Genomic DNA, 25528 nt, shown 5'->3' with positions numbered 1-25528 from the left:
TGAGCTCGACAAGTATCGGAGCTCTCGTTAGCTATTGTTTAATGTTTGAGAGTGGATATCATTTTTCGTAAGATTTACGATTTACACATCACTTCATCTAGCGGAAATTATTTTGTTTGGAACAGAAACTGCAGCCGGTGTCTGCGTCGCCAGTGGCGGAGGCGCCCAGCTTCGCGGTCGTCGATTGGCCCGTCGGTCGTGCAGTGGGCGGTGCGCCGGCCGTACTGGCATCTACTTTGGGCACCTCTCGCGACCCCTCGCGCGGCAGACGTTCTACGGCACTGAAGGCCGGGTCGCCGTCGGTATGGTTGCCGCAAGCGTGGACGTACCTTAACCGGAAGTGGACAGTGTTTTAAAAAGCTATTTGGCAATGACGTATGTGACATGTCATTTGGAGGTGCACTCGGCGATGAGGAGAGACCGGCCGACGAACGGAGCGTAGCGAAGTAAAGAGCGAAACGAGCGAGGACCGTGTTTCGATCATCAAGCGCGTGGAACTCCGCTATTACAGCACCATTTCGAAAAATTCTTGCGGCTGCGTGTTCGTTGTAGACCCGTGCATAGCTGCAACACTGCAACTAAATTTCGGCCTTTAGGTTGTTCAGGGGCCTTTTAACAACAGTTCAGCTACAGGAGGAGAGTTGGCAAACGGGGAAATGTTGTTACGCTTAAGCAAAAATATTCCCAAGATTCATGCTGAAACCACCTTATCAAGCGCCTCAAACGTATGTTTATGCATAGAAGCAGCGGTTGATTTGTCACTAGTTGAAGCTGGCAGCCGTCGCAACCCTATATTCATGGCTGAATTGAAACTGTGAGTAATGTACGCCATATCGCTCCCATAAATCTCACTGCATTGATTCGCCCGCATATTTTAGATTTGTTTAAATATTGCAGCTCACTACTCCACCAGAAGACAGGCAGGATGTCTCAAATATTTATCACCACATTACTATCGGCGAACTGCAGAAGAAATATCCGGATGTAAGTAATGCTTATCTTTTTCTAACATCATCATCCAGAGTACACCTGGCGGCATTAAAATATGTTACAAACACCTTCCAGAAATGTTTACGACATCATGAGTTCTCATAAATTATTGGTTGAACAACGTGAAAATGTTTGCCTGTGTTTGTTTACGACCTGGCATGAACAGAGTTATATAACAATCAACCCCGCAACAATAATAACTGAAGAACCTGTCTCCGTCCGACGTTATCAGTGGATTTTGCTTTTCACCGAGCCTATGATAGTAAAAGAAAGCACCGCAAATTAAACTCTACTATAATTTCAGCCCCATAATCTAATGCCGTAATTCAAGAATACCGGAGGAAAATTGTTTTTTGTTGTACTTTTTGCTTTCGAGTGAGCCGAAATAAGTAAAGACTGGTGTTCTTGCAATAGCGACACCGCAGTGCATCCCAACGTTTTCCTAACCGCATATCGCGCACCTCATGGTGATGAAGACGGTGTGCCGCCTTCTTTATAAGAAAGGCGAGAGCGAGTTACTCGAGTGTTTTTCTTTTTTTAATATAATACTACAAGACATCCACCCCATCGTAGCAATTGCTAGAAAGGAAATCTATACGTGTTCCTCGAAAGAAAGGCTTCGCAGTTGAAGGAAAATTTGTCCTGGCCCGGGACTCGAACCCGGGACCACCGCCTTTTTCCGGGGCAGCCGCTCTACCATCTGAGCTAACCAGGCGGCTGGCAGATGGCAGGGCGAAGTCGAATTTATCAACAACTCGAAGCAAAGGCAAGTGTTTGACGTAATAATTCAGCAGAAACACGCTAAGGAGAGATGATACATCCACCCAATCGTAGCAATTGCTACAAAGGAAACTCATACGGGTTCCTCGAAAGAGAAGTCCCGCAGTTGAAGAAAAATTCGTCCTGGTCCGGGAGTCTAATTACCACTATCTTGGCCCCATACGTCGCAGGCTTACAAAGGGACGCGGGCATTGTTATGGTTCATGAACTCGAATCGCCTCAGTGGCCGATTGTGTAGTGTTGGACAACCGCACGCATTCACACTGAAAGTATCTTCTTATCTCTCTCTCTCTCTCCTTTCCTTGTTCTTCATCCCTTTAAATCCCTTCCCCCGTATAGGGTAGCAGACCGGACGTGCGTCTGGTTGACCTCCCTGCCTATCCTTTTTCAATTTTCCTCCTCCTCTAGACCTGAGATCAACTTCACATTTTCAAATTATAACAGTACCGCTAGCATAACATCAATGAAAGACAATATATCTATTCCATCAAAAGACAATATATCTATTTCATCACTAAAATCTCGTAAAACAATACCACGTTTGACCCTGTTTTATAAATTGTATTACCAGTCCTCCCTTGACAATAACTTTATTTTTCAGCCTCATTACCAGTAAAGCCGTATCGATCATCGCTTAAAGTCGGAATTGAAACAGCCAGCAATAAGACTTTCAGTCAATCTTTGTTTTTCCAGATCATCGCGGCCGTGTGTCTGGAAAAATTGTCTCCATTGTCGATAACAAACTCTTTCGTAAGGCATTAGCTAACGTTGTATAATTAGGTCTTAATAACATGTTATTTCGTTTGTTTGCCGTACTCGCGAACGATAAACAAGACATTAGTTAACATTGTATAACAGGAATTATCAAGACGTTATTTCACAAACATGCAAAATTTGGAAATCGAACCCACGACCTCTCGGTCCGCGACGATAGATCGCCGAGCGTTTAACCCATTGCGCCACAAACGCATTTGCAGAGAGCTACACAGACGCGCCTTATATATCTAACACTCCTCCGTGTACCCGCGCTCTTGCTCGGGGCGGTGCCGCCGCCTACGAGCAGAAAAGAGAAGTACTGCATTATGACACTAACGCGCACCGACAGTGAACGCTTCGGTGGTCTCAGCACTACGACGCCTCGATGCCAGCATTCGAAGGGACGCTGGCATCAAGAAGCACTACCAACGCCGTCTTCACAGGTGGCGTTCACCGTACTCAGCACAGCGGAGCGTGGCCTCCGCAATTAGCTCTGAAAATGTTTCTGAAGTTGATCGCGGAGGCTGCAATTACGACGCGCTGTACGCGCTGATTTGACTCGGTGACGATTCAGTTACGTGCTTTGTCTTGCGCGTTGTATTAGTGTGTCAGTTACGTGCTTCGTCTTACATTATTTGTCGTACGCGCAAACTATTAGGCATGACATTACATAAAATTGCATAATTAGGAATTACTAATATGCAACATTTTTTTAATTTTACGCATTTCGTCGTTATGCTTCCCGTTAACGACTCCCCACTGTAATGCCGTCAGACCTTCAGGATAACATAAATAAATGAAATAAATAAATAAACCGAAGAATTATGAAGGACGCCAGCAAGAGTTCACGTTGCTCGATAAGGTGGTTAAATCTGTAAGGCCTGTAAGTCTATAAGCTGCCTTCTGCAGCTTTTTAAGCAGCCCTTTGCTTCCTTAATGCTGTCTATCGTACTGTGTTTCAACCATACTTTTCAATGTGTGTGCACTACAGTTACCTGTTATAAATCTTCTTGTTGTACCAGATATACACCGAAATTTACCCACGAACAGGTTACCCGGGGAATAAGCAATAACCTATTGTAAAACACTTGGCGCCTCTAATTCATTATAATCTAATTTCATTCATGGATAAATAATAAGTACTCTTGGCCCACGCGCCGGCGATGAACGTATTCGTGGGCAAAAAGGCAGTGCACTCTAAAGCTCACATATATGACATCACTTAAGCTTTATAGAAATGAAAAACGCTTTTTTAACCATCAAACACAACGCCTGCCACACCGAAAGCTCATAATTTTTTAGCTCTGAAAGTGAGAATTAGTTGCTGAAGCGCATCTGCATTGAGCACTACACATAACGGATACCGGGAAAGAGCAAATTTCGAAGTGCAAGCCTGCCGAATGCGTACTGTTGGTTCTCATCTTGAAATACTCTTCTTATTTTTTTTTTCGAATAGACCCGCTACCTTTGAGGCCATGCATGTAGTGATCATTACTCCATTGCTATTCTTCAGTTCCCCCTGCTGAAACTGCTCAACCGCGAGTTCTCCATGGCCGATATCACGTTGAATGAAACGGAGTATCTAGATTTTTATGCCATGAGCTACTATAGCAAGCTGACAGAGTTCCTCCATCAAGTGAAGCCGTAAGTTGCAACTAAAGCTATTTGTATGACTTTACCGGCTTTACCAGTAAATCAAAAGAATTTGCATCCAAGTGGTTACGACTTCCCGTTTGCTCTCATCTTTATAATTATTGACCAACTCCAAAGAAATCGGCTAGCCTTTGCAACGACAGTTCAGGCATTTACATTTTCATAACGCAAATAATGTGATAAGGGTAAGAATTTTCCGGCTGATCTAACAGACGACGTCGCCTTCTTTCATTTGGAACTTGATATTTTCGAGTACATTAGTTCGAAGAAAATGGCCCTTGGCCTCATCTAAGAGACAATTGCTTCATTTCTTTCTAGAAAAATTATACAGTCTACCATTTACATTCATTAAAAAGCTTCCGGATAAAGTGTACGGTCATGCTGATAAAGTAGCTAATGGATCGCGATATGAACCCATTAATGTAGCTATCACTGATGCAAATGAAAATTATATCACTGGAACTACCACAGCAAAGCGTCTGACAAGTTGGCATCCGTGTGAGTGTGAGTGATGCGCTTCCAGTTGCAAGCGCCGGAATATTTTGCGTCGATTTCGAAGATACTTAAAATTAAAGCAAACCACTTCTAGCGAGAACATGTGCGGTCACTATCCATGTTATGAAAATCCAAAATAATTCTCACTCCTGCTAATGCCAATGTTTGAAGTATAGGTATAACGAAGCGTTGCAATCAGAGAACTGAATGACTCAATCTGCATATTCGTTGTCGTTACCGCGGAAGTAGAGAAAAGACCTGTAACATGATTAGCTTATGTGCGGAATTTACATTTTTGTTCGTAATACTATGGGGCGTAAGAAAGCATGCCTAACGGTAAACTTTTTGTTTGTGGCGGTACCTTCAATTTTAATACTTTTCAAGCTGTACATATGGCAAAGCGTGGTGAAGGCTCAAAGAGTAGTAAATAGTGTTCTTCAAAAGGTCCAAAAATTTTCCTTCTTCACGAAAAACCTATTTTAGAGAGTAAAAAAGAAGCGATTGAATCTTTCCGCTTTACTAAAGCTCCTTCAAAAGGGATCTCTTTTCTTTTTCAGTGACGTACTGTTCAACTACGCCGGCTTCCGCATGGTGATCAGCTTGGGCGAATATGCTTCCAAAGAAATTCGAAATGCATTATCGGAAGTGAGAGGAGATCCCACTGAAAATTATGATTGGAAAAAGTGCATACAATTGTTCAGAGAACAAACGACAGATATTATGGACTATTTGTATGTGCAAGAAATGTTCAGCCTTGAAGGCAAGATAGAGGTATGAATTCATTGGCGTAACATGGAATAACTTATCAAAAGCATGGGGAGCCTAACATATTGCTGATAAACATGAAATTCGGGCGGAAAATTTGGAGGCGGAATGCATCGATTATGTATAAGGCTACCTTGTTTTGTTATCTCAAAAATAAAAATAAATTGCGCTTAATACATCATTACTTCGCTAACATTTCACCAAGGGATTGAAATTCATGGTCCGCATCGTATACTATAACTATTGATAAGCTCGAGGTCGTGGTATAAAATCTCGGACGCGGCAGCCGCAATTCGATGTGGGCGAAATGCAAGAACGCCGGCTACCCGTGCATTGAGCTCACGTTAAAGATCTCTTGGTGGTCAAAATTTATGTCAGTGAGGCGTGCCAATACGAGGCATGCCTCACTACGGCGTGCCTCATTATCAAATCGTGGTTTTGGCACGTAAACCCCGGAATTCTATCATCACGGTTGCTTGTCTAGTTCACCAAGAAAAAAATTATGTTAATCTAACGCAAATCTTGGAGCTCATTTACAGCGAACCTTTCGTGAAGCGATTAATAAATTGCTATAAATATGCCCATTTTATTGATTCGTCTGCGGCGTAAGGAAAACTGTTGCGCGCGCACGCGCTGTCACGCATTCGTGCCGCGCAATGTGGTATCCACGGCGAACATCTGAAAGAGATAGCGCGTGTTGGCATAACAGAAACGTACGTGCAATTGGACGTAATGGTTATAGGGCATCACATTGCTGTCCTGGGGGACCGAGGCTCGATTCCACCATGGGGCACGTCATTCACCCTTGTTGAATATGCATATTCGGGTGGTACCTGCCTGCTTGGAGTTCGAGCTGACAGATTATATCGCGATCCAAGCGGGAAGGAGAGCGTGCCAGCTGAACGCATGAAAGCGTATTTCTCGTATTGGCCCGAGCGTCGTGCGCGTGCGTCAGTTGCGAGAGAGACGTCAGGGGAGTTTTTCTGGACAGTTTTGCGAGATGTGAGACCGTTTAACAGCGGAGCCGTTTAAGCCCGCCGTAATGTGTGCCGCGAGCCGCAAAACCTCACCGAGCTATGACGTCACTGCGTTGCCTAGCGACCCCATAGCAGCTGTGCGATAGCTTCGCAAGTCTCCGCGCCTAGACACTGCGCGTAGCGCGTCTGCTCCGCTTGCCATAAACGTTCCGCGTAGAAGGTGTGAAGGCGGGGTTGCTGGTGTGCGGGCGGTATAGTAGCAGTCATGGAGAGACCGAGGAAAAACCGCACTCCCGAGGAAGAGGCCGTTTTCCGGGAATCGCGCCGCTTGGCCAAACAAGAAGACAGTCCCCGGCGTCGAGCTGATCCTGCAGAGTGCCGAGGAAGCCTTAATTAGCCAAGCGACGGCGCAGAGTCGAACATCCCGAATACACCGATCGATAGAGGGAACGAAGGCGGATCGGTATGCGGAACATGCGCGAAAACCCGGACTACAGAGAAGCCGAGGCATCGCGACGCCGAGCTCGTTAGTCCGTGGGAGGAGCGTACGTCCATGGCGTAAGTCCATGGGAGGAGCTTATGGCCGTTTCGAGCGAAAATTCCTCAACATAGAGTTTGGACTTTCGTGCCACGTCTATGACCGCGGCTTTGGTTTGACGAGAACCTCTCGATGCTAAACTGCGTGCGTGACTCGGAGAAGCGTAGTCTCGGACTCCAAGTGCTGCGCAAAGCGTTTCCCGAAGCTACCGACCACGAGGAAATGCGTGTCTCTAGGACTCGCCGCGAGACTCTGCTCAGGGGGAAACTGCCACAGTTCAGCACGACGAACGGGTTCGTGTACCCCAACATGCAGCATCGCTTCCTCGACTGAACGACTCGACCAATACTTCGAACACCGTGAGCTCGACTGCCGCCGCGACTGCGGAAGAACTCTCGTTGATTCTGTGGCGAGTATACATGTAGCCTTGACATGGAACGACCAAAGAAGATCCCGTCAAGATAAGAAGCCGCTCATTTTGAAGCGCGTCGCGCGGATAAGCGAGAATCTGCGCGTCCGCGGTGAGCCGCTTCCGAATTCCGTGCCTATAGCAGCACTTAGCTTTGCCTAGCAAAACTTAACCAAACCTAGCAAAACCTGAAAGAAGCCAGGTCGATCACTAGCTCCGCTGTTTACTCCAGCCTTGCACCACTAGTGCAAGCTGCCCACGTTTTTTTTTTTTTTTTTTTCGTTTTTTCTGGGAACTCTTGCTTCGAATGTACGTTTGCCTAGCTACTACAGAAGATGGCGCGCTTTGCTCCCGTATAAGGGCCGCTTAAGGTGCGGGCCAAATGGGATCACAGCTATCGATACAGAGTCCGTAATGTGGAAGCGTCAGTGGTTGGCGAGTGTCACTGGGGTGCCCGCAGTTTCATGTTTGCCGCTTCGCAGTGCGTCTTCGGTGCTCTTCCGGTGCCGTGGTCATTGGCAACAGAAGGAGCATACGTGCCACATGCACAGGCTCTGCCTAATCTCCGCCCAGCCATGAACAAGAACCTAAATATAACCTCCAAATGAATATTTCACTGTAAAAAAAAATTCGCAGTAACATTGTGTCATCATTTATTGATTTGCGCCGGTGTATTGCGGTGAAGTTGAACAGATTACCGCAGGCGCGACGCCCAACATTCCTGTACATGTGCTCAGTAGAGGAGCAGCTCGCTGGCAGCTAGAAAAACGTCGCTTCCACGAGGGAAATTCTTAAAGGGTCCCTGAAAAGATTCTGACAAATTTTGTAGACGCTTAGGCTTTAGCTATAATAATACATTCGCGCCACAATTTGAGGGAAGCGTGTCATAGTAAGAGAGCTAAGGACGATTACAAGTTACCCTCCTCCCTAGGCATGTGTGCTTTCTCCTCAACTCGTTCGCCTAGAGATCGGGGCTAGGCTCTGCCTTCACTGGCACTGCGTCAAGATTTGACGTCGTATCGTCTACGTGTAGGGCTATCACGGTAGCGCCTCCGCTCTTCCCGTAAAACGCCCGGGCCACATGCGCTTGCGCTTATCCCTTTATTGTGGTACTTATCAGTGGGCGTGAAGTGACGGCCGGAAACGCGTAGATGCTGGTGCCGGTTGGACACCGACAGCCCAATGCGCTGCAGCCACTCAACTTGCAAATTGTTTCCTTGCAGAGGGACACGATGTCGCAACTTGACATGTTGCCGGTAGCTACATTTGCAGCCCACAACGTAACAAGGGCGATCTATGGGTTTCACGAAAAGAAAGGTCGAGACCAACACTGACCGCGCAGCTCACGTCAACGTGGAGATCGTTGTAACACAAGCAGACGACACCTGCTGTGTGCCGGAAGTAGTTGAGTGTAGTGATAAATTGTGGCTGTTATTTCTCTTTCTGTTCCTTATTTTTCATAGAAACAAATTGATCAACATTCCAGCTATCACAAGCAGCATTTGTTCAAAATAAAGTAGGAAACATTATCGATGGCGCAACCTGGGTCGTCAATCAGATAGCTCACCCAACTGACGTCAATTGGGCTAACTACGTCAATTGTGAGGGGACGGCTGAAAACTCAGGGGAGCGATGCCCCTGTGATCACTAGCAATGTACATTTTTAAAACCTTATAATTATTTACACGCTTTACGCGGAGCGATTAAATCCATCACCTAACGATCAGAAGGAACTACCCTGACGAATCAGTACGTTTGTGCAAAATCGGCAAAATCGTTTCAGGGTCCCTTCTGAGGCAAGCATCCGTCGAATAATGATTGTAGTCTCTAGCTCTTGCGCTACAGTTTTTTTTATTCCTGCCATAGGACTATGTCAGTCATGTTATTAGTATGTATTTAGCCATAAAACAATACTCTCTTTATACTACTCATTTATTAATTCACATATTAATTGTTACATTACATGATGGGGCAATACGTATGCTACCCACTTACAAACACAACAAGTCTTACAAAACCAGGCTGTTAGAATAATTAGTTTTAGTCCTAACCATTGCAATGCCAAACAGTTACCACGGATCTATAGCATTCTTACTGCAGACGAACTTATTACCTTTAGTCTTGGTACGTTTTTATACCAACCACTAGATGACTTTCACCGCGGCCGTCTGATGCTCCGATATCATATAACGCGTACTAATCTTACGCGATTTGCATTAAACAATAATTCTATTCTTCCCAACGTACGCACCAATTGTGATAAGCAGTGTGTCCATTTTTCGCCCGTTTCCTTCCGGAACACACTAGCTGTTACTGTTAGTTCATCTAAACCATTTGAATTAAAACGAAAACTCAAAGACCGCATTTTATCATCTGCAACCACTTAGTTATGTCCTTGTTTGTTTTTTCCTTTTGTCCCTCCAAATGCACACTTTGTTAATACTTACGCTACACAAATAAAAGTTCAGTTGGTTATGTCTTATTATCCGTTTACTTTCATAATTTCGTTATAGTTACTTCTATCTCTGTAATTAGTTGAATGTAATAATAATGATTATACTTGCTCTCTTGCATGTCTGTAGCTGATTTGTATTCATACTGCTAAACCTAAACCAATACTACTTTTGCTATTTTTTTTCTGACATTAATTGCTGTAACTGTTGTATATACTTTTACTTATACGCTGTACAGGAGGTCTCATTAGAGTCTTTGACCTCGGGACCTCTCCTATATATTTCTTTGCACTGTATCTTGTCTAATAATATTAATAATAACAATAATAATAATAACAATAATAAAATCTCAAGAGCTAACAACTGTGTCGACAGTGAGGTATGTGTACTCATGTTGAGAGAACATTGTTTGGCATTAGTCACACCCTTCTCACACAAGCTGGCTCACCCTGCGCGACACGGCGAACGTCCGTGTTCACCCTTAAGGCACAAGCAGAAGCGCATGTAATAAAAATTCATCTTGTATGACAGCACGAGGGAACTGTACCATGACTAGACAGTAAGAATACGTTCCAGTTACCTGACGAGTGCATTCACTTTACTATGGAGAGAGGTGAGCATGCCATTATGAAAGCATTGGGCAATTCTTAGTATTCAGTTGCCTTAATTACTATTTCATTCGGGGGAATATTTCTTCCCATTTGACAAACAATGACGGCATTTTCAGAACGCTGCGCTTTAAGAATGTAACTGAATCGCAGATAGCGGCCAAGAAAAAAAATGAAATAAAGGCGCAAGCGTCGTTATGACAGCCTTGATGGTCAAAACCTGCTATGCCAAGCTGGGGGAACCTGTATATAGGGGGAGCGATAGGAACACAGACGGTACATGACACAAGACTGAGACTAAGACGAAAGCTCCCATATTTCAAGCATTCTAGACCCCGCTGAAAGCTTTCCATTACAAAGGCTTACATTATCTCTGCATCTGTTTCTCTTAGTGTTTTTTTACAAATATTTACAGGTGGAATATATAGTCGAGAAGCTTACAGAGTCTTTCAGTAAAATTGTGCAGAGCAGCGATTGGATGGATGACCACACTAAGAAAATAGCACTCGAAAAGGTATGTATCCTACTTTCAGTGGTCCATGAACCACCACAGCGTTTCCTGTTCATTCAGTGCCCTGCAGCATGTCCGTGCGTTCAAGTAGCCAGACATTGTGTGCTACATGAAACAGACTACATGTAGTTTATACAGTTGGCACTAATACAGCATGCCACGCATGCAAGTACAGGTGGTATATAGAGTCGGTGCGGGGGTATAGCATTCATTGCATCTCCTAAACTCCACTACCATAAGGCGCGATTGCACGTGAACCACCGAGAACGAGGTGTCAGCGCCGCTACTAAACATTTACATCGTCCCCAGAACTCATAATGACATAGAAAAATGCTGCAGTGTACGATCAGTAACAAAGTTTTGTCTGAAGGTACCTTTTCTGGCGGTTTCTCAAGCTCCTTGACGGCGGTTTCGTCTACCGTGCTTGCGACAACATCTTGAGGCCGCTTCATCTGTACGGCGACGCCGGAACTACGAGTGGCGCCATCAGCTGGTTGGCCCTCATTCATGGGCTCGCCCAAAGAGTTCACTGACCAGACACTGGCAACCCTTCGCCTGTAGTTCCGTCAAATCAGTCTGCCTCTGTCTCGCCTCCGGACTGACACCGCACAAACGGGGTTAATTTGACATGCCCCCAGCGCCACGACCTCCCGAAGCGCCAACCTTCGCCTGCTCGTCTCCGAAATCTTCCACGCGGAAGATCTTCACACGCACGTCTCCAAGCAAAAATATCGTGTTAAGAGCAAGCCGACCTCTTGGCAGATGCGGCAAAATTATATCGTAATACTCACCTGCTGCATCAACAATCCTGTTTCCGCGACTGAACGTCATCGATGCCGCTCCAACGGAGTTCGTCATTCCGTGACCATACACTTGTGTGGCAGGAAGCAGAATCACAGGGTCACAATCGCACGCATACTTCTCTAGCGCCAAAGCCGACTAGCCCTTGGAGACGTTTGGCATGTGTGTCACGTGCCAGTTTCACGTGCTCTTGCCTTGCAACAGCTCGCGCTTTGATATATTGTATTAGACTGCACCGCCCAACCCCCCCCCCCCCCCCCCCACCCACCCTAACTTTCGTAACCAGCCCACACTGCCCCGTACTTTCCGCGTAGCACCTAACATTACGTAGAAGCTGTGCGACGTTGTACCGCCTTCATGATCGACCCAGTTTTATCAGTTTTTCTTCGCTAGTATAAAAATTAACTCGCCATTGTGACATGGAATACATGACATAGGCCTAGATACGTTTGATTAGCCGCATATGACGTCACTATCCATGTATCTCTCGCTTACACTCGTTCAATAACTCTGCAGAACCCAAAAAACGGCATGTCGTGTGAATTCGCGTCGAATGGACCCAGCAGCAATCATTCCGTTGACTTCATACGATCGTCGTCACAGTCATCGTCGTCAAACGGCTGTCGTCACACACACACACACATGTACGCTCGTGTCACACACAACTATTCGATTTACACAAACGCGTTACTCTAGCGGGTAACGCTTTATACCTTATAACCCCAAGCAGTACTGGATAACCAGATATATCTGCAAAATGCTTCACATAACACCGATTTCTCACAGTGCGTGGGATAAGTGCAATTTTTATCCCTCATCTCGTTCTACCCCGTTTCATTCTCTTTACTCCTAACTCGAGCGCAGCGTAGCCAGCCGGTACACATACTGGTTATTCTATCTGTCTTTCTCTCTCTTTTCCCCCTGCTACTAGCTCGTGTATAAAGCATGTGACCGCATCAAATCTAAGAAACGGAGCCTCCTGAGGATTTCACATACTGTGATCTGTATTTCTTTCAGCTCATCAAAATGAAATCGAAGATTGGCTACCCGTTGCGGTTGACGAGCACCGATTATATCGATGAACTCTATAACAGAGTAAGTGTGCAATCTACTTCGCAGCTACTGCAAAATTAAACCCTAAGCGAAAGGAGGAGAGCCCCGTATTTTAGGCACTTCAAAATTTATATTTTCTATGCAGCCTGTACACCAAAAAGGTGGAAGCTAAATTGGTAATTTTCTCTCTTACACTCGCGTCGCACGTGTTACTGTATTTCAATTTTATTTTCTCTGTATTTTTTTCGCCATCAAACTAATGGGAAAAAGATATGGGAAACAGTGAACAGATTGACAAGCAGAAAAAATGCAACAACCAGCGTACAAGAGATTGAGATAAATGGGAATGCGTTAGCAGGGTAGCGTTTGGCTAGCACCTTCAATGAGTATTTTATAGAATCAGGGAAGGCAGATAGCTCAATTATAGGCGGTCATCAACCAACCAGGCACATCCGCTCTTTACCAAATTCGTTTATTCTGTATCATGTCTCCCCGCAAGAGACTGAAGAGTTAATTAATAGAATAAAAAAACGATGTTGCCGCTGGTTATGACGAATTTAGGGCTGAACCAGTAAAGTATGTTTCCAGCTTACTAAAAAACGTTCTCGCCCATAATATTAACTTAATGTTTGACACTGGTATCTTCCCTGACCAACTAAAAATAGCAAGGGTTGTTCCGATACACAAATCCGGAGGCAAAAACGCCCTTACAAATTATCGGCCAATATCGGTATTACCTGTTTTATCAAAAGTCTTTGAGTGGGCAAATAATGATCGTATAACAAAGTTCTTAGAGAAATATAATATCATATCAAGTTCGCAATTTGGATTTCAAAAATACAAGTCAACTGAACAAGCGCTACATCGTGCAAACGAGAAAATCATTCAAGGTATTTAAAATAAGGAACCCGCCGTGGTTGCTCAGTGGCTATGGTGTTGGGCTGCTGAGCACGAGGTCGCGGGATCGAATCCCGGCCACGGCGGCCGCATTTCGATGGGGGCGAAATGCGAAAACACCCGTGTACTTAGATTTAGGTGCACGTTAAAGAACCCCAGGTGGTCGAAATTTCCGGAGTCCCCCACTACGGCGTGCCTCATAATCATATCGTGGTTTTGGCACGTAATACCCCATAATTTAATTTTAACTTTAATTGCAAATAAGGATTATACATTAGGGCTCTTTCTAGATTTGCGAAAAGCGTTTGATTCGGTTAAAAATAGTATACTACTTCTTAAACTGCAATGTTATGAAATACGTGCCATGTCATTGAAATTAATAGCTAGCTATCTTGCGAAGCGCTTTCAATTTACAGATGTTAATAATTATTCCTCTACATCGTTAAATGTAACAAATGGAGTACCCCAAGGATCAGTATTATGTCCTACCCTGTTTCTGTTATACATCAATGACATTACTCAGATTGACAACACCCTTGATATAGTAATGTTTGCGGACGATACAAACATATTTTTTACTTCACGGACAAAACGTTAACTTCAAGAAAAGACTAATCATTATTTACAAAACCTATCCGAATGGCTAAATGATAATTGTCTACAATTAAATGCCTCTAAAACCAAATACATCATTTTTTCTCCTCCAAATAAACGCGACCAACATGTCATGCATATTGCGTATGGAACCGAGAGTATTCAGCAAACAACTGAGCAAAAGTTCCTAGGCGTTTGGTTCCAAGAGTCCTTGTCATGGTCATGTCATGTGTACCATTTCGTAGTCGATATAGCTCGATCAATAGGATGCATTAGAAAGATTTCTACACTAATACCTCTTCGGCTTAAAAAACTCTTTATTACACTTTAGTATATTCTAAGATTGCCTATTGTTCGCTAGTATGGGGTACCACCACCCAGCGCAACTATAATAGATTAATGGTACTACAAAAGCGCGTGCTACGCATTTTTGAAAATTATGCTGGGGATAACCGTGACTTACGTACCAGCGAGTTATTTGTGAAACACAACCTGCTTATGGCCAATGAAGTTTATCTTTATAAATTAGCGCAACATATTCATGCCACAAACATATACAAAGACATTGATATGGCAGTTGAACATCAGTACGGGTTTAGGCAGAATAGGAGGAGGCTTCCAAAGATCAGGACAAATTACGGGAAACAATCGTTAACATATCAAGCTATACAGATTCTAAATAAACAGAAAGACATAATAAATTGAACAGATAGCCCTGGTAAACTTAAAAGTATCTACAAAACGTTTCTTGTCACAACAGCATGTGTACTGTACACTGTCTTACATTACTCTCTACTTTATTCATAGCATTTTCTCATGTTTTTTTACTTTTTTTTGTACGCCCAGTGTACTGGTGCATAATCATTCTCTACATATTTGTAACGCGCTAAAAAGGCCTACTAGCTAACACATGAATCCTGTGTGAACATTGTGCATATGTATATATCTATCTGCGTGATCTGTGTGCATAGGTATGCATCTCATACTTGTTATCTGATGTACTATAATTCACTTTTTTTCTCCTTCTTCGGCTGTACATTGAGTGCAACTGCAATTTTTATATAATGTGCACCTCATTGTTTACGTTATTGTACTAGTAAACGCTGTATGAACTGAACGGGGGCAGGGGCCCTGTCAGGCTGTTTCAGCCTTTAGTCTCTGTCTCCGCAGGAAATGCCCTGAAATAACGTGAAATAAAGTGATTTTGATAGATGTCGCCGTCACCGCTATGCCTGCTCAAGTATTTAACCCCGTTTCCTGCCGTTTTCATGTTGCATTTCTGTCATGTAATCACTATGCGGGTGTGTTCCCTTGGTGCAGGTTCCACCCGTCACCCTCCAGAATTCATTCCTATATATATGGGACAAAATATTAGAAAGCAACTACATAAATAATTTGAAGCAGCTTCACGAAAACCACGACGAGGACGCAGAGTAAGTAGGCGAGAGATATAAGTGAATAAACTTTATTTCAGAAACCAAGTTGTAGGTGCTCGAAGGTGGGTGGCCACATTATTCCAGGTAGGCGTGGTCTGTGCTGGTAGCCTAGACCTGTTCACCAGCCGTAGCTAGACCTCAGGACTTTGGCTTGTCAGCTAGGCCTCCCACTGGTCTTGTGTTGGTGCTTGGATGGGCGCTATCGGCGGGTTCATCTTGCATTCCCAGACCATATGGTAGATGGCTCTTGGTTCTTACAGAATGCGCAGTCCCTTGTGTACATGGAGGAATTCATGACATGCAGTAGAGTGCCGTGGAGGTAATTGCCCATCTGAAGTCGGTGTGGTATGTGCCAAAACAAGGCGCACCAATAGTGTGTGTATATATATAACCACTCTTAAAGAGATCCGTAGCTTCATCAGCTTGTGCTCCTATTTTCGGCGTTTCATCCGTAATTTCGCCGCTATTATCGCCCCCTTGACTCAGCTACTTGCCAGCAGCTCCTCGGCGTGGACTCCCGATTGTGACGAGTCCTTTACGACGCTCCGCCGGCTCCTTACGTCCCCTCCAGTACTGCGCCACTTCGATCCTAATGCTCCTACTGAAATTCACACGGACGATAGCGGTGTCGGTCTTGGTGCCATTCTCGCCCAACGCAAAGACGGCTATGACGAGTATGTCGTTGCGTATGCCAGCCGTACCCTAACAAAGGCAGAATAAAACTATTCTGTAACGGAAAAAGAATGTTTGACAATTATTTTGGCGATCGGAAAATTCCGTACTTATCTTTACGGACGCCAGTTTGACGTTGTGACTGACCACCATGCCTTATGCTGGTTGTCATCTATGAAAGACCCCACTGGCCGCCTCGCTCGTTGGGCTATACGCCTTCAAGAGTATGACATACGTGTTATTTATCGCTCGGGACGCAAACACTCAGACGCCGATGCCCTATCGCGTTCTCCGCTGCCTCCTGGCCTACTTTGCTTACAAACTTCCACCTGCGATTCGTCGTCCCTCAGCATCACCGACATGCCGGCCGAGCAACGCAAGGATCCCTGGATCGCTTCTCTGCTTGACGTTCTCTCTCACCGTTCGCTTGAATCTGTTTCACGCACCATTCGTCGACAAGCGCAACACTTTGTCGTTCGCGAAGGCTTGTTGTATCGCCGCAATCACCAAACCGATGGCCGCAGGTGGCTGCTTGTTATCCCCCGTCATCTGCGCTCGCACATATGCACCGCCTTCCACGACAATCCTCAATGCGGCCACGCTGGTGTATTCAAGACCTACTCCCGCCTACGCCTGAGGTATTACTGGCGCGGCATGTATCGATACATTCGCCAGTACGTGCGGTCATGCCTTTCGTGCCAACGCCGCAAGACTCCCCCTCATAGCACCGCGGGACCTCTTCAACCTTTACCGTGCCCTGTACGACCATTTGACCGTGTTGGTATTGATCTTTACTGTCCCCTCCCGAACACTCCTGCAAGCAACCGGTGGATCATTGTCGCCGTCGACCATCTCACACGGTACGCTGAAGCATCTGCGCTGCCAGCTGCCACCGCGATAGACGTCGCTCGATTCCTTCTTCGCCGTTACATTTTGCGACACGGTGCGCCCCGTGAATTATTAAGCGATCGTGGCCGCGTCTTTCTCTCAAACGCTATTGAGGCACTGCTCCAAGAATGCCGCATTGTTCACCGCACCACCTCTGCGTACCATCCGCAAACAAACGGCATGACGGAGCGTTTCAACCGCATCCTTGGAGATATGCTTGCGATGTACGTGTCCGATGATCACTCCAATTGGGACCGGGTGCTCCCCTTCGTCACGTACGCCTATAACTCGGCACGCAAACTACCACCGGCTTTTCTCCTTTCTTTCCCCTATATGTACGTGAAGCATCATGTTCCATGGACACCATTCTGCCCTACCGACCCGATGTTTCTGAAGCCACGCCTGCTTCCGAAGCGGCTGCTTATGCTGAAGAGTATCGTCAACTGGCTCGCTCGTTTATCGCGCAAGACCAATGTCGCCAAAAATCTCGCCATGACGAATCCGCATCTAGTGCTCACTATTCCCCAGGAATGCTAGTTTGGCTCTGTGTCCCGTCCACTACTCCCGGCCTTTCGACCAAGCTTCTCTCGAATTACCATGGTCTCTACCGAGTAGTAGAGCAAACGTCTCCCGTGAACTACATCATCGAGCCGCTAGAGCCATCTTCCCACCACCGCTGCCGAGGGCGTGAAACAGTTCACGTCGCTCGGCTGAAACCGTGCTACGACCCTCCTGTGCTGCCATTCCTCTAAGTCGCCAGTTTGACTCCTTTCTGCGTGGGGAGTGATTGTACCGGAGCACGTCGGCACCAGCTCTGTGCCAGCCAGTGTGGAAGACGTTGACGATCGTGTGGTTCGCGCTAGGTCGGTTTTCAACGAGCCAGCTTGTTTTAACCGTCAAGCTTCGTCAAATCTACAAGCCGAATACACTTGTCACAATATATATATATATATATATATATATATATATATATATATATATATATATATATATATATATAGGGTGTTTCAGCGAACACTTTCAAAAATTCTTTAACGTTGCCTGTGGCAGCTAGCACAATTCTAGTTCATGAGCTGGTGTACTCAAAGAGGCAGACATTGCACAAGAAATTGAAATGCATAATCTAATAATTACCTGAAATTCACTAATTAAGTTTTAACTAATCAGTCTGATGGCCCAAATTGTAATTTACAAATTGTAGCCGTGGAGTTCGCAAGGCGCATCCACTTGGAACGTAATTCTTGGGATGACACCACTTTCGAGATATTAATTCCCGAACTTTGCGGAGAAATGCATTGGCGTTCCAGTTAGGTTGTTAACAAAACGTCGCTTTATGCATTGAAGCACACAATTAACTGGAACGCCAATGCATTTCTCCGCAAAATTCGGAAATTAGTATCTCGAAACTGGTGTCATTCTGAGAATTAATTCTAAGTGGATCCGCCTTGCGAAGTACACGGCTACAATTTGTAAATTGCAATATGGGCCATCAGGTAAACAGTTCAAAACATAACTAGTGAATTTTTGTTAATTAGTCGATTATGCATTTTAATTTTTTGTGCAAGTAATGTCCGCCTCTTCGAGTAGACCAGCTCATGAACTAGAATTGGGATATCTGCCACAGACAACCTAAAATAAATTCTGAAAGTGTTCGCTGTGTAATGACGAAGTTAGCACAAGCGTCGCTGTGGTCGCATGGCTCCTGAAGTGAGGAAGAGAAAGGCGAAAGGATCGGTGTCGCTGGTTTTGCCTCGCGCTGGCGTTTGGCTGGAACTGCTCGGGTGCTCTTTGAGCTGGACCTAACGGGAATTAACGCCAATAAACCCCATATCATTTGGTGGAAGTGCTGGGCATCCTAACTATCCTAACAACTCGCCCTGGAACTCCGCAGCCGCACTCTGCCCTCCGCTACCCCCACGACCATGCCAGACGACGCCGGTGAGCGACCCACTTCGTCAACTGTGCAAGTCACCTGTGGTGCCGTTCGTGAACGAGACCCGGCTGTGTTCAGTGGCACCGCTGATACCGACGTCGACGACTGGCTTTCGTCATACGAACGGGTGAGCAACCACAACAAATGGGACGATCGGACAAAGCTCACCAAGGTTATTTTTTATCTTGCGGGTGTCGCCCACCTCTGGTTCCGCAGCCATGAAGCAACCATTGCGACATGTAATGACTTTAAGACTGCATTCGCATAGGTATTTGGCCGTCCTGCGGTGCGAAAGCTTCGCGCTGAACAGCGCCTTCGCCACCGAGCGCAACAGCCGGGCGAGACTTTCACTAGCTACATCGAGGACGTCATAGATCTCTGCAACCGCGTGAGCCGAACGATGACTGAGGAAGATAAGATTAAAGAAATCCTCAAGGGCATTGAAGACGATGCTTTTCAGATGCTCATGGCCAAGAATCCTACCACCGTTGCAGCCGTAGTGACATATTGCCAAAGCTTCGACGAATTACCCCGGCAACGAGCGCTCGCTCGCCTAAACTGTTCCTCAAGTGGCCTCCCTTTCCAGTTTGGTGACTGCTCACGGACAGGCTGATGACGGGTCTCTGCTGCCTCAGATCAAAGCCTTCATTCGTGAAGAGGTGGCCCGCCAGCTCTCGCTGCTCCGTCTCACCCAGGAACCTGTCCAACCTTTGTCCTCGGCCGTGCAGCAGGCCATCCGCGAGCAGGTTGCAGAGGCTCTTCCACCAGTCCAGCAGATTGCTGCACCAGCTCAGATTGCTGCACCTTTGTCCCTGCTGCATGCTGCAGATTGCTGCACCAAGTCGTGTCGCGTCCTACACCAACGACACTCCCCTACTCGGCGCCGCCACCTCGCCCAGCGCTTCTCCCTGTCCCTCAAATGCCCCCTGAGTACTTCCGGCCACAAGATCCCTGGCGCACGCGGGACAATCGACCGATATGCTTCTCGTGCGGTATCGCGGGACATGTGGCGCGCTTTTGTCGCCGTCGCCTGCCGCGTCAGGACGTCGTCATTGAGCCACAGGTACCTGCATCCCACCAGCATGCTGATTCGAACCCATCGCCGAACTTCTGGACCGGTCGTCAGAACTTCAGTCCCCGTCGTTCACCATCACCGCGTCGCCGTTCGATATCGCCGATGCGTCGTCGCCCGCCTTCCAACGAGGGAAACTAAATGCTGCAGCGTCGGAGGCAAGAGCTTCACGCTTGTCGAAATGCCCAAGACCTCCGCTATCACCGCAAAACATTATAGAAATACAGGTTGAAGGAGCCGCTACATTCGCACTCATCCACACGGGCGCTGCGGTTTCCGTCATACGTGAGACTCTGCCGTAAGATTAGGAAGGTCACCACATCACTTTCTGGCCTTGTACTTCGTACTGCCACCACGGAGCCCATCGAATCTTCAGCCGCATGCACCGCTAGGATCGTTATTCAGGACGTAGTTTACACAATTGAGTTCCTTGTTCTGCCTTCCTGCTCCCATGATGTCATCCTGGGATGGGACTTTCTGTCGCGCCACCGTGCCGTCATTGACTGTGCCCGTGCCGAAGTGGCTCTGTCTGTCGTTAACACCACTCTGCCTGCCGCCTCTCCCGCCCCCTTAAAGATTATTGTCGCCGCCGATACTGATCTGCCACCAAGCACTTCAACACCAGTCGCTTTGTTGTGTCCATCGGCGCCCGACGCCTCGGTACTGTTCACGCCTTCATCTGTTTTTCTTCACCGCAAATCTCTACCACTTCCATTCGCCGTTCTTGGCGTAGCCGCTGGTACAACAATTATGCTGCGTTCCAATACCCGCTGACTCTGCTTCGCGACAAGTGCCTCGGCTGTGTCGAACCTATTGACATGTCTGAGTGTTTGGACGTGCCTGGCTCCTCTTCTGGCCTTTCGCCCGACGCCATGACACCATTTCCGAAAAGCTCCCGATTGGCTACCGAAGTCTTTGATTCATGCGTTGACGCCAACCTTTCCCTCGAGCACCGCGAGCAACTCCTGTCTCTCCTAGATACTTTCCGTTCTTCGTTCGACTGTACGGAACACGCCTTGGGTCGTACGAACAGTGTTTCCCACCTCATCGACACCGAGTCCCACTCTCCCCTCAGACAACGCCCCTATCGCGTTTCAGCGGCGGAGCGTCGTATAATCAACGACCAAGTGAATGCCATGCTCGAGCGTGGCGTCGTTCAACCATCCCAGAGTCCGTGGTCTTCTCCAGTTGTGCTAGTGCGAAAAAAAGATGGTTCTATTCGTTTCTGTGTCGATTACCGCCGCCTAAACAAAGTCACACGGAAGGACGTCTACCCTTTACCCCGCATTGACGATGCACTCGATTGTTTACAAGGCGCTGAGTACTTCTCGTCATTGGACCTACGATCTGGCTACTGGCAGGTTCCCATGGCCGAATGCGATCGACCGAAGACAGCGTTTGTCACCCCTGATGGGCTATATTAATTTACCGTCATGCCATTCGGGCTCTATAATGCGCCCGCAACTTTCGAGCGCATGATGGATAACATACTTCGCGGTCTCAAATGGAACATTTGCCTATGCTACCTGGATGACATCGTCGTGTTTTCTTCAGACTTCTCGACGCACCTCTCACGTCTCCACCAAGTTTTGACATGTCTTAAGAACGCTGGTCTTCAGCTGAACATCAAAAAGTGTCGCTTTGCAGCTTGCACCTTGACTATCTTGGGCCACGTTGTGTCCAAAGACGGCGTCCTCCCTGATCCTGCGAAACTTCCAGCTGTCGCCGACTTCCCTAAGCCGACGTCACTGAAGACCCTCCGGAGCTTCATCGGCCTTTGTTCTTATTTTCGTCGCTTTGTGCGCAATTTCGCGACCGTTATCGCACCTTTGACGCGACTTCTCACCGTTGGCACCGACATGTCTCACTGGTCTCGTGAATGTGATGTCAGCGTGGTCGTCACGGACCACCACGCTCTTTGCTGGTTGTCGACCTTGAAAGATCCCTCGGGCCGCCTCGGTCGGTGGGCCCTGCGGCTTCAAGAGTATGATATCCAAGTGGTCTACAGGTCTGGCCGCAAGCATTCTGACGCGGACGCCCTTTCTCGCTCTCCTCTACCCCCCGATACAGCGTCTCTCTCGGCACAGTACACCACTATCTCAGCGCTCAACGTCGAGTCCATGCATTCGGAGCAACGGAAGGATCCGTGGATTGTTGCCCTTCTCGACCTTCTGTCGGATTCCACCGCCAATCCGCCCTCCCGCGCGCTCCGCCGTCAAGCCTCTCATTTTACCGTGCGAGACAACCTGCTCTACCGCCGCAACTATATACCGGGTGGTCGCAAGTGGCTTCTCGTAATACCTCGTCACATGCGCTCCGACATCTGCGCTGCTTTTCATGCCGACCCACAGAGTGCTCACGCAGGCGTGCTGAAAACTTACGCAAGGTTGCGCCAATGCTTCTAATGGCGCGGTATGTACAGCTTTGTCCTAAAGTATATCCGTGCTTGCGAAGCATGCCAACAATGCAAGATTCCTCCGCAACGCTCGACCGGCGCTCTTCAGCCTTTACCTTGCCCCGCGCGGCCTTTCGATCGGGTCGGCATCGACCTTTACGGCCCACTCCCATGCACTACGTCTGGAAGCCAGTGGATAATCGTTGGTGTTGACCATCTCACCCGATATGCAGAGACTGCCGCCCTTCCTGCCGCTACAGCACGTGAGGTCGCTTTCTTCATCCTGCGCAATTTCGTGCTTCGACATGGCGCTCCTCGAGAACTCCTCAGTGACAGAGGACGCGTCTTTCTTTCACAAGTGGTCGAAGCTCTGCTTGCCGAGTGCCACGTCGTCCACCGTACATCAACCGCGTACCATCCGCAAACCAATGGATTAACTGAGCGCTTCAATCGCACTCTTGGCGACATGCTCGCTGCATACGTCGCGTCGGACCACTCCAATTGGGACATGGTTCTCCCTTTTGTCACCTACGCTTACAATACCGCGACTCAAGCAACCGCAGGCTTTTCACCATTCTTTTTATTGTATGGACGAGAACCCTCGTGCACGCTCGATACAGTATTGCCATACCAACCTGACGCCTCTGAATATCGACCCATATCAGAAGTAGCCAGGTACGCTGAAGAATGCCGCCAACTTGCCCGTACGTTCACGACGGAGGGTCAAGCCCACCAGCGGAATCGACATGACACCGACCTGAGCCCTACCACTTTCCGTGTCGGCTCCCTCGTCTGGTTGTGGATTCCGCCTCACGTTCCCGGTCTTTCGTCTAAGCTGCTGGCTCAATACCACGGACCCTACCGGATCGTCGCCTGTACATCTCCTGTAAACTATGTGGTCGAACCTCTCATGCTGTCTGACAATCTGCGGGGTCGTGGTCGCGAGACTGTGCACGTCAGCCGGCTTAAACCGTATTACGATCCCTCTATCGTGTCGTCACCGTGAGTCGCCAGGATGGCTGGTCTTCTCTCGTGGGGCCATTGTAATGACGAAGTTAGCACAAGCGTCGCTGTGGTCGCATGGCTCCTGAAGTGAGGAAGAGAAAGACGAAAGGATCGGTGTCGCTGGTTTTGCCTCGCGCTGGCGTTTGGCTGGAGCTGCTCGGGTGCTCGTTGAGCTGGACCTAACGGGATTAAACGCCAATAAACCCCCTATCAGCTGAAACACCCTATATATATACTTCCGCGGGAAGATGCAGACGACAAGCAATATACTAGTACATTTACAAGTGAATGCGCTGCGTTTGGCCGAAAAGCAACATTCCGCACTAGCCTCTACAGTCGTCGTCGTCTTCACAACACTCCTCTTCGTTACCGTAACTACGGGTCCATAGCAAACCTACCGCGGTAAAAGAGCCGTCCCGGTGCAACTAAAGGCCGGGATCGGGAGCAGTGGAGTAGGACTTGAGCCTACTGACGTGCATGACATCGCTGGATGGCCGAGTAGAGGGTGACGTAGCATTGACGGGAGCAATTTCGTATGTCACTGGCGTCACCTGATGCAGCACGCGGTAAGGTCTCGTGTATCGGGAAAGGAGCTTCTCTGAAAGGCCAACATGACTAGAAGGTGACCACAAGAGCACGAGTGCACCAGGCGAAAACTGTGCATCACGGTGGCGGGCGTTGTACAGGCGCTGCTGAGCAGTTTGCGAGGCCGTCAGTCGAGTACGGGCAAGCTGGCGTGCATGGTCGGCCAGGACGATGGCGTCGCACGCATACTCACTTGTTGAGGTCGTAGGAGGAAGTGCAGTATCAAGGAGCCAGGTCGGTTCGTGATCGTACAATAGATAAAATGGGGAAATTCCGGCGGTGTCGTGCTGAAAAAAATTATAGGCAAATGAGACGTAAGGAATGGCAGTGTCCCTGTCATAGTTGTCCTTCGAAACGTACATGGACAGCATATCCAGGAGGATACGGTCCCACTGTTCCGTCATTCTATTGGTTTGATGGTGATATATGAGGTGGTCAGCTTATGTTGAGTGGAGCAGGAACGCACAATGTCGGTGATAACTTTCGACAAAAAGTTACGACCAGGATCAGTAAGCAGCTGTCGGGAGGCGCCATGAAGCAAGATGATGTCATGCAAGAGAAAGTCTGCGACGTCCATGGCGCAACTGGTCGGAAGAGCCCGTGTGATGGCGTAGCGGGTGGCGCAATCAGTTGCAACCGCTACCCATTTGTTCCCAGAGGATGACGTGGGAAAGGGGCTGAGTTAGATCTTATCCAACACGGGAGAACGGTTTCTCAGGGGCGGTTATCGGCTGGATATGACTGGCAGGCAGCACCTGAGGCGTTCTCCGACACTGGCAAAATCACAGGCAGCAACATCGCGTCGGGCGGAACGAGCGAAACCGGGTGAATAGAAGCGGCGGCGGACGCGGTCGTACGTTTGAGAGACCCCAAGGTGTCCTGCCGTGGGTACGTCATGGAGCTCAAAGAGCACAGTCCGTCGTAGATGTTTGGGCATATGACAAGAAGACCAGACCCACCAGGGAGGAAGTTCCGTCGGGAGAGAATGCCACCCTGTAAGACATATCGGCGAACCGAGGGGTCGGTGCGCGACGAGTGCGGTCGCTCGATGAGTGCTCGCAGCGATAGGTCCTGGTACTGCTCATCGGTGATGTTAACGAAAGCAGACACAGAGAAAATGCCATTTGCGGTGCTACGGCAGGTGTCTTCAGGCTCGTTGACCGGGTAGCGAGATATACAATCAGCGTCCTTGTGGAGACGGCCACATTTGTATATGACAATATATATACTCTTGTAGGTGTAACGCCTAGCGACCAAGTCGT

At 47.6% G+C, this 25528-nt stretch overlaps 1 protein-coding gene across 7 annotated transcripts in view; it reads left to right on the top strand.

Annotated features, from left to right (window-relative positions):
• Nucleotides 1-25528, top strand: part of LOC119462260 (neprilysin-1) — a 60275-nt gene that overhangs the window by 18607 nt on the left and 16140 nt on the right. For all 7 annotated transcript variants that reach the window (XR_007468508.1, XR_007468509.1, XR_007468510.1 and 4 more), the window contains 6 exons: nt 898-984; nt 4040-4170; nt 5232-5445; nt 10840-10938; nt 12754-12831; nt 15601-15713. Coding sequence is in view for 4 of the 7 variants with exons in the window: in XM_049673196.1 (XP_049529153.1) it covers nt 898-984; nt 4040-4170; nt 5232-5445; nt 10840-10938; nt 12754-12831; nt 15601-15713 (722 nt within the window). In the remaining 3 variants the exon portion in view is untranslated. The remainder of the gene's footprint in view (nt 1-897; nt 985-4039; nt 4171-5231; nt 5446-10839; nt 10939-12753; nt 12832-15600; nt 15714-25528) is intronic.

This window comes from Dermacentor silvarum, chromosome 8 (assembly GCF_013339745.2).
Source record: "Dermacentor silvarum isolate Dsil-2018 chromosome 8, BIME_Dsil_1.4, whole genome shotgun sequence".
NCBI classification, from domain to species: domain Eukaryota; kingdom Metazoa; phylum Arthropoda; class Arachnida; order Ixodida; family Ixodidae; genus Dermacentor; species Dermacentor silvarum.
The sequence above is the reverse complement of the archived record's forward strand: the minus strand, read 5'-3'. Positions and strand labels throughout refer to the sequence as shown.